We start from the raw sequence: 10000 nt of genomic DNA, 5'->3' as shown, positions 1-10000 counted from the left end.
ATTCGCCAGCCTTGCTCTGTTCCTTGCTCTCCTCTCACACATAAACTTACCAGTACAGTGTCACTTAAGTCTGTCACATTATTATAACCACTAACTGATGCTTTCCCTCGGTAGTTGATCTGTGTATCCCCTTAATAACCCTTTGAGTCCCATGACATAACCTCACTTTCACTCAACTATTACAAAAGTGTTAAAATAGTTTTGTTGTGATGGGGGGATTAAAAATTACCTCTTACTACTCATTGGCTAATATTATATCTCCGTTTTCTTCTTTCACTATCAATAATAAGGAAATTCTGTGAAGCTTGGCTAGTATTTCTGGTGCTCAAAGGGTTGAGGAAACAGTAAACTAATAATATTTCCACCAAAACTGATAACATTTCCACCAAAACTAATATTTCCACCAAAACTAATATTTCCACCAAAACTAATATTATTTCCACCAAAACTAATATTATTTCCACCAAAACTAATAATATTTCCACCAAAACTAATATTTCCACCAAAACTAATAATATTTCCACCAAAACTAACAATATTTCCACCAAAACTAATATTATTTCCACCAATTCTTATAATATTTCCACCAAAGTCATCACTGCAAGGTACCAGGTTAATCTTATATGGATATTCGTATTACTTATTAGCGTTTTGGTGGAGACGCAGCGTTAGTTTACGATAAAAAAACACGGATGCGTAGCCCAACCAAGGGAGTGACTGAGTGTTAGCATAGCAGTCAGTGGCAGTGTTATCATGTTCGCGGTAAACTTGATGTCATAGTATAATGGTGGTGGTGGTAGTAGTAGTAGTAGTAGTAGTAGTAGTAGTAGTAGTACGTAAGTTACATTTGATACAAATCCTAACTTTCTATTGTGAATCCAGTAATCTTAATTTTTCTATCTGTTCTTCCGCACTTGGTATCATTGTTATATGTTACCCTTATGATTTTTTATGTGTTTTTTCCTCTTTGTTTATCTGACAGTGTTGTTTATATTTAGTTTATTAATTATTTTCTTTACCATTGCTACTACTACTACTACTACTACTACTACTACTACTACTACTACTACTGCTGCTGTGTTTATTACGCCACCATATCTTGCATTATAAAACAGAGAAATAAACTTAACTACTACATGTGTTTGTCTACAAATTAATTTCTCTCTCTCTCTCTCTCTCTCTCTCTCTCTCTCTCTCTCTCTCTCTCTCTCTCTCTCTCTCTCTCTCGCTCTCTTTCACAGTCTTCATCGAACACCGTCCCCATTTGTACCATTCTGGGAGAGAGAGAGAGAGAGAGAGAGAGAGAGAGAGAGAGAGAGAGAGAGAGAGAGAGAGAGAGAGAGAGAGAGAGATAGTGGTGGGGTTTGATGGTGGTGAAAACAACTTTCATCTTCCTCCAATTTACCCATCTCTCTCTCTCTCTCTCTCTCTCTCTCTCTCTCTCTCTCTCTCTCTCTCTCTCTCTCTCTCTCTCTCTCTCCAGTGTGACTCGTTCGTTTGCATGAGAGAGAGAGAGAGAGAGAGAGAGAGAGAGAGAGAGAGAGAGAGAGAGAGAGAGAGAGAGAGAGAGAGAGAGAGAACAAAGCAATACAAAACAAGCATTCAACATTTCAACACGAGAGAGAAAGAAAGAGAGAAAGAGAGAGAGCGAGAAAGGAAGAGACAGAAACACAGACATAAAGAGAGAGAGAGGGAGAGGGAAACTGTGTGTGTGTGTGTGTATGTGTGTGTGTGTGTGTGTATGTGCGTGCGCGAAGACTTAGGACACGATCAGGCGTTCGCGCTGCACCACATCCGCGCGAGATCGGCCCGCGATAAATAATGGATGAGTGTGAATCGCCACGCTGGGTAATGGAGCGGCGGCGCGGAGAGAGGGAGAGAGGGAGAGAGTGCCAGGGAGAGGAGAGAGTGAGTGGTAGTGGTAAAGAGGATGAGAGGCAAGGAAAGTGGTGGTGTCAAGTGATCTACTACTACTACTACTACTGCTACTACTACTAATACTACTACTACTACTAATGCTACTGCTACTACTACTGCTACTGCTTGTGAGAGTTTAGAGGGAGAGAGAGAGAGAGAGCTCTATCTTCATTACTTCTTTGTCTATTCCTCCTCCCCCTTCTCCTCTACCATAGGTACATTCATACAGAGACAAACGAAACCACACAAAGATAGATGTACCTCACCAACACACACACACAGACACACACAAACTCACGAACTCAGAAACACTACCACCACTATTTTCAAAGGCCACAAAGACGATTACTCAGAATTTCAACAGTACACCTCTTACTAATAACGTTAAAATACTGTTAATGAGCCACTACGACCACAAAAACACCCTTAAAAACCCGTGTGACTTCAACAACCACAGGCCTTTGAAAATAATGGTGTCGCGCAGAGGTGTTCCAGAATACGGTCTTAAAATTAAAAGCATTTACCTTCACTTGAGATTCAGTCATGCCCAGTGCGTACGCCAGCTTGGCTCTCTCGGGTCCGGCTAAGTACTTGGTCTGCTCAAAGGTCTTCTCGAGGGCGAAGATCTGCTGCCCACTGAATGTTGGGCGTGTGTGTTTCTTCTTCCCGTCCTTGTCTAGCGAAACTGGGAGACCTGAGAGTGAAGGAGAGGTCAGTGAGTGAGTGTCTGGTGAGGCCTGGGGGAGGAATAGCGAGTGATGTAAGTTTAGTTGTGTTAGTCAGTTAGTTAGTTGGTTAGTCTTGGCGTGTTATGGACAGAGAAAGGAATGTTGTGTTAGAGAACGAAAAGGAAGGAAGGAGAAGAAATTATGTGAGAGAGAGAGAGAGAGAGAGAGAGAGAGAGAGAGAGAGAGAGAGAGAGAGAGAGAGAGAGAGAGAGAGATTTAATAAAGGAGATGATTAAATGACCGTAAAAGAGAGAGAGAGAGAGAGAGAGAGAGAGAGAGAGAGAGAGAGAGAGAGAGAGAGAGAGAGAGAGAGAGAGAGAGAGGGTTTGCTTTACATTATTGTGAGAATAAGACACCATAGAGAGAGAGAGAGAGAGAGAGAGAGAGAGAGAGAGAGAGAGAGAGAGAGAGAGAGAGAGAGAGAGAGAGAGAGAGAATTATTTATTGGAAGAGGCTCATACCAAGAAGGTGAGACGCTGAATGTATATGGTTGATTCTCTCTCTCTCTCTCTCTCTCTCTCTCTCTCTCTCTCTCTCTCTCTCTCTCTCTCTCTCTCTCTCTCTCTCTCTCTCTCCTAAACAAATTGGTCACAACATCTCGCTAACATGGAGGGAGGAATAAGTTAGTGGAGGGAGAGAGAGTGAGAGGGAGAGGGAGAGAGAGAGAGAGAGAGAGAGAGAGAGAGAGAGAGAGTGATGGAAGGGCGGAATTAATGTTTCTTTTTATCGTTTTATTCCAGATAACTAGATTATTTTTTTTACTCCATTTCATTTCTGGTCTTTTTTCCCTCCCTCACTCTCCCTCTCCCTTCCTCTCCCTCTTCTCCCTCCCTCCCGTCTCGAACTTTGCCTCTCTCTCTCTCTCTCTCTCTCTCTCTCTCTCTCTCTCTCTCTCTCTCTCTCTCTCTCTCTCTCTCTCTCTCTCTCTCTCTCTCTCAGGAGCTTTGTTTTCTTTCCTTTTTCTCATTCTCTCATCTTCTTTTCCTCTTTCTCTTTTTTCTCACTTCTTCCTCCTCTCTTCATGTCTAAAATTCTTCTCTCTCTCTCTCTCTCTCTCTCTCTCTCTCTCTCTCTCTCTCTCTCTCTCTCTCTCTCTCTCTCTCTCTCTCTCTTATATCACTACTCTTATCTCTTCTCTCTCTCCCTCCTTCCCTCCCTTCCTCAATCCTTCCATTTCGTTATATCTCCCATCTTCACTCTTTCCCTCCTCCTCCTCCTCCTCCTCCTCCTCCTCCTCCTCCTCCTCCTCTTCCTCCTTCTCCTCCTCCTCCTCCTCCTCTTTTAATACATATGTTTCCTTCTCTTCCTCAAACATTTTCCTCTCACTTTTGTTTCAATTTATACCTTTTCTTTTTCTCTCTTTCCTTCCCTCCTTCCTTCCTTCCTTCCTTCCTTTCTTTCCCCTCTTGAATCTCTCCCTCTCTCCCTCTCCCTTTCCCTCGTTTTCTCCCTCACGCCCTCTTAGGTCACGTGCCAGAGCGTGTTAAAAGGGAGGAGAAGAAGAAGAGGAGGAGGAGGAGGAGGAGGAGGAGGAGGAGGAGGTAATGAAGCGTGTGGTGGGTGTGTTATACTAATTGTTGTTGTTGTTGTTGTTGTTGGCGGTGGTGGTGGTGGTGGTGGTGGTGGTGGTGGTGGTGGTGTGTGTGTGTGTGTGTGTGTGTGTGTGTGTGTGTGTGTGTGTGTGTGTGTGTGTGTGTGTGTGTGTGTTTTGTGAAGATAAGGATAATATATGCAATCATTACTCATACATACATATATACATACATACATACATACGTACATACATATATAGATACATGAATACATTCCTGATATGCCTTTTTTTTTTCCATCCCGCCTTTTTTTCCTCTTCCGTCTGTCAATTCTTAATTTCCTTTCTTCTTTTCTTCCTTCAGTCTTTCCTTGCTTCTATTCATCCTCCTTTCCCTTCCTCTCTTTACCTTCCCTCAGTGGCAGCACACACACACACACACACACACACACACACACACACACACACACACACACACACACACACAACAAACCAAGCAAGGAGAAATAAAGAATAAACAAACAAACCAGATGTTAAGAGGGACACACACACACACACACACACACACACACACACACACACACACACACACACACACACACACACACACACACACACACACACACAAGCAAAGAAAACATGAACACATAGACCAGGATGTTAAGAGTCACTCGATCACACACACACACACACACACACACACACACACACACACACGTGTCAGCCACCCGCTCACTCTAGGATCACGTGACCTCATCACATCCCAATTGGTCCATTAAGTTCCCTATACTGACCGAGAGTGTTGGGGGGTGGAAGAGGAGGAGGAGGAGGGAGGAGGGAGGGTTGAGTGACTAGGGTGAGGAAGAGGAAGAGGAGGAGGGTGTAGCAGAAGAATGAGAAGGGTAAGGAGGAGGAGGAGGAGGAGGAGGAGGAGAAGAATGAGAAGGGTAAGGAGGAGGAAGAGGAGGAGGAGGTTTTGGTGGTGTTAGAGGAAGAAGAAAAATAAAGAAGAGGAAGAAAAGGAAAAATAGGAGGGGAAAAGGAAGGAGGGCGAGGAGAAAGAGTAAGAAGAGGTAGAAAAGGAAAAGGAAGAGGTTGTTTTCATTGGGTTGACTGTGTACGAGGAGGAAGAAGAAGAGGACGAAGAGGAGGAGGAGGAGGAGGAGGAGGAGGAGGAGGAGGAGGAGGAGGAGGAGTGTGTTGTAAAGTCTTAAGTTTTTGATGACATATATTGAAGTGAGTGGGTGAAAACGTGGAGGAGGAGGAGGAGGATGAGGAGGAGGAGGAGGAGGAGGAGGAGGAGGTAGTGATGGTGGAGATGAGGAGGAGTGGAGTTAAATTAGTGGAGTGGCGGAAGAGGACTAGAGGAAAATGAAGTGGATGAGGGAAAAGAAAGAAGAGGTGAGAGGAGAGGAGAGGAGAGGAGAGGAAAGAGTGAAGACGAGAGGAGGGGAGAAAAAAGTGGGGAGGATGAAGAAAGAAAGGATAGGGAGAGGGAAAAGATTATTATTATTATTATTATTATTATTATTATTATTATTAGTAGTAGTAGTAGTAGTAGTAGTAGTAGTAGTAGTAGTAGCAGTAGTGAGAGAGAGAGAGAGAGAGAGAGAGAGAGAGAGAGAGAGAGAGAGAGAGAGAGAGAGAGAGACACCATCCATCCATTCATCCAATCACCCAGCAAAACACAACAACACAAACACGAAAACAAACACAAAGTCCATCAGAAACACGTACATACCTTTAACACACTCCCTGTCCCAACACATACACACACACACACGCACACGAAGCCTTGTATACTAGCCCGAGGTTATCATCGGAAGCAGACCAGTTCGACCCTCGCGGCAGGAATGGGCAGACAATTAGCCTTAAGCCCTCGGTGTGTCTGGCCGGCAGTGTGTAGGCACCTTTACGGGCCATCCAGCCTGGGGGACGCGCGCCGCTGCTCTAACGCACTGCCACGCTCGCACACACACCGATACACTGCACTGCGCTAAGGTCCACTGGTTTGAGTTGTCTTGTCTATGTTTTGTGGTGGTAAAGTATGTAAGTACGTATATATATAGTTTCATTACGCTGCATTAAGCTGGACTGGTTTTAGCTTTGTTTTATGGTTTTATATTTTCTGTTTGCTTAGTGTTCAGTTTTTAGCTTGTATTCTGTGTTTTTTTTTTTTTTAACTTTTATTGTGATTTATTTTTTGTGTGTGGAGTTTTATGGTGGTCCTCATGTTCCTATGCTTGGTTTGAGGTCAGCTACTATTCTTCTACAAGACGTGATTGTATTTTGTTTAAGTTGGACAAACACGAGATTGTAACTTTTTTGCATTACATGTGTTTTGTCAATAAACTACTACTACTACTACTACTACTACTACTACTGCTGAAAAGCATGAATAGATAAGTAAACATAGGAAAAAGTAAAAAATTAGCTTCTTCGTTTCTTACCAGCTTGTCTATCCATCCATCCACTTATCCATCTATCTATTCATTCATTTGTCTTTTTTTTCCACTTTCTCACCAATTAATCAAAAAGGGGTAAAAGAAAGAATACGTCTCTCCTCCTCCTCCTCCTCCTCCTCCTCCTCCTCCTCCTCCTCCTCCTCCTCCTCCTCCTCCTCCGCTTCTGTGTTTTCCTTTTTCTGCTGTGCTATTCTGTCTCTCTTCCCCGTAGCTAGTTATAAGTAGTTACCAAACAGCATTGCAAAGGACTAAAAGGTCTTTTGCTGTTTGGTTTTCCTTTGTATTCCTTTTTATTCCTCCTCCTTTTCCTCTAAGCTCCGCCTCCACACGTGTTTTCCTTTTGTCTTAATCCGATGTAGTTACGATTGGGTACGAATTGGGAGGAGGAGGAGGAGGAGGAGGAGGAGGAGGAGGAGGAGGAGGAGGAGTAAAGGACAGGGAGAGGAATGAAAGCGACACAGAATGGGGGAGAACAGTGCGGGGACCAGAGAGAGAGAGAGAGAGAGAGAGAGAGAGAGAGAGAGAGAGAGAGAGAGAGAGAGAGAGAGAGAGAGAGAGAGTAGAAAATAAGATTAAATAGAAAAAAAGAAAGAATATAGGAGAGAGAGAGAGAGAGAGAGAGAGAGAGAGAGAGAGAGAGAGAGAGAGAGAGAGAGAGAGAGAGAGAGAGAGAGAGAGAAATTTGTATGTAGGGGTCAAAGGTGATGACATGAGCACCACCACCACCACCACCACCACCACCACCACCACCTCCTCCTCCTCCTCCTCCTCCTCCTCCTCCTCCCTGATGACCTCGCGTTCCCCGCCGTGACCTGACAAGTGACAAGGGGATTTACCTACGAGGGGAACAGACGGAGGGAGAGGAAGAGGATAGAGAGAGGGAGAGGGAGAGGGGAAATGAAGGAAGGAGGGAAGAAAGTGATAGAAAGATTGGCGTGGGAGGAGCTTGGTTGATGGTGATGAAGGTGGTGGTGGTGGTGGTGGTGGTGGTGGTGGTGTAGTAGTTGTAGTTGTAGTAGTGGTTGTTGTTAGAGTGGTAGTGATGGTGGTTGTGTTAGAGGATGTAGTAATAGTATAGTAGTATTAGTAGTAGTAGTAGTGCTGGTGGTGGTGGTTATAGTAACAAAACGTAAGAATATAATAAAATGGTGGTGGTAATAGTAGTAGTAGTAGTAGTAGTAGTAGTAGTAGTAGTAGTAGTAGTAGTAGTAGTAGTAGTAGTAATAGCAGCAACAGTAGCAGGAATAGCAACAGCAGTAGTAGCATATGAATATAAACTAAAATATAAAATAAAACTATCAATATAATACTATAAATAATAATAATGATAATAATAATAATAATAATAATAATAATAATAATAATAATGCAGGTAATGAGGTCGCGAAAGGTGAATGGGGGAATGAAGGAGAGAATTATGGGAAAAATGGAGGAAGGGGAGGAGGGAAGGGAAGAGTGAGAGGGAAATAATGAGGAGAGCAGAGCCATCAGACGACGATAAAAGGAAGGGTGAGAGAGAGAGAGAGAGAGAGAGAGAGAGAGAGAGAGAGAGAGAGAGAGAGAGAGAGAGAGAGAGAGAGAGAGAGAGAGAGAGAGAGAGAGAGGTTGCTTCAGACATATTTACGTATTATTTACTACTACTACTACTACTACTACTACTACTACCACACTCTTTGACCTCTACTAACACCACAACCTTATCTTGACCTCACCTGACCTATTGTGACCTTTCCTAACCTTATTTACTGGCTTGCGTTCTCTGATCCTCCTTGCGTCATTTCAGAGAGAGAGAGAGAGAGAGAGAGAGAGAGAGAGAGAGAGAGAGAGAGAGAGAGAGAGAGAGAGAGAGTATAATCGTATGTATATCTTTTTTTTTATTTGTCAGTCTTTTGTATTCTCCTCCTCTCCTCCTCCTTCTCCTCCTCCTCCTCCTCCTCCTCCTCCTCCTCCTCCTCCTCCTCCTCCTCCTCCTCCTCCTCTTTACTCAGTCCTGTTATGTTCTATTATGTTCTCGGATTCATAATTTACTACTTATAAATATAATAATATGTATTTCAACAGGTCCCCCTTGTTAATGTTCACCTGTTCTGGTAAATGTTCAATGTAATGTTATTCCTCCCTCTTCCACCTTGCTCCTGCTCCTCCTCCTCCTCCTCCAGCACCTCTTAACTTAGCACTCTTCTTTCATTCAGTTCTTTGCGACATTCCGTGCCCGGTGGAAGTAGGGATGTTTTATACAGGGACTGCCACGTGTAGGCCTGATGGCTTCTTGCTGTTTCCCTTTTGTTTTGACTGAAATGTTGCATAGTTTCTTTATTTATCTTTCTTCCTTATTTTTTTTTTACTTTTTCCGCTTTTCAGTTTTTTCTTTTTTCTTTGTTTAGTATTCTTTTCTCGTTTTTCTTTTCCTTATTTTAGTCTTTTTCTTTTTGTATTTTCTTCTTTAATTTGTTTTTCTTTTCCCATTTCTTATTTTCTTCGTTTTTCTTTTATTTTGTCTCGTCATTTTCTGTTTTCTTTTTCTCATTTTGCGTTTCTTCTATTCTTGCTTATCTTGTTTATGCTTATCTTATTTATGTCTTTATTTAATGTACTACGTAGGGTTACCACACTTATTATGTTCGTATGCCTTAACAGTACTCCTTATATAATATTTCTATAGTGACGGGACAGTAAATGACAAGCAAGTCCACTCACGGCAGTCTGCGAACCTTCAGCAAACGAAAATCTTATAAAGTGGTGCGAATTACATTGAATCTTCAAACCCAAACAGGAGATAACGCGATCACGGTTCCCTTTTCACAAACACTTCGTTCTCCCTTATGGATTATATTCAAAGGCCAGAGAGATGGTTGGCTGGGTGCTCATATGTGTGTTTTCCCATTAGTGATGCAGAATCCTTGCCAATTTCTCACCGGAATCAAAAGAACACCCTTGAAAACCCCATTAACTTTCTCCTGAACCTGCCAGAATTTGAGACAGGCGCCGAAGTGTTTGATAATGCGGCACAACTAGTGTTTAATTATATGATAACGCAGAGGTGGTGCATGTGCGAGGCGTGACTGATAAGCTGCAAGATATGAAGATAATCGCTGATAACTTTAACACGGTGAATATTAAAATTTACTTAGTGTGACGCCAGGAGATTATTTGACATTATTTAAAGGACTATTTTCAAAGGGAATAGAAATAATAAGTCTTGTTCTCTTGATGTTTTTTTCTTCCCATTAGTGATACAGAATGCTTATTATTAAACTAACACTGCCACTTGAAGCATTCTGAATCACGAACCACTCAGACATGCTTCTCTTTTCTTCTGCAACCAACTTTAAACATGGTGCTGGTTGGAGATCAGAAAA

At 42.7% G+C, this 10000-nt stretch overlaps 2 protein-coding genes across 5 annotated transcripts in view; one reads left to right on the top strand and one right to left on the bottom strand.

Moving 5' to 3' along the window:
* The window catches only part of LOC135108480 (uncharacterized), a 260707-nt gene that overhangs the window by 106545 nt on the left and 144162 nt on the right, over positions 1-10000 (top strand). The window lies entirely within an intron of this gene.
* Positions 1-10000, bottom strand: part of LOC135108250 (homeobox protein Nkx-6.1-like) — a 46968-nt gene that overhangs the window by 18962 nt on the left and 18006 nt on the right. Inside the window, exon 2 of the mRNA XM_064019005.1 lies at positions 2442-2611. Within this exon, the coding sequence (XP_063875075.1) occupies positions 2442-2611 (170 nt within the window). The remainder of the gene's footprint in view (positions 1-2441; positions 2612-10000) is intronic.

This window comes from Scylla paramamosain, chromosome 17 (genome assembly GCF_035594125.1).
Source record: "Scylla paramamosain isolate STU-SP2022 chromosome 17, ASM3559412v1, whole genome shotgun sequence".
In the NCBI taxonomy this organism is placed as follows: Eukaryota; Metazoa; Arthropoda; class Malacostraca; order Decapoda; family Portunidae; genus Scylla; species Scylla paramamosain.
The sequence above is the reverse complement of the archived record's forward strand: the minus strand, read 5'-3'. Positions and strand labels throughout refer to the sequence as shown.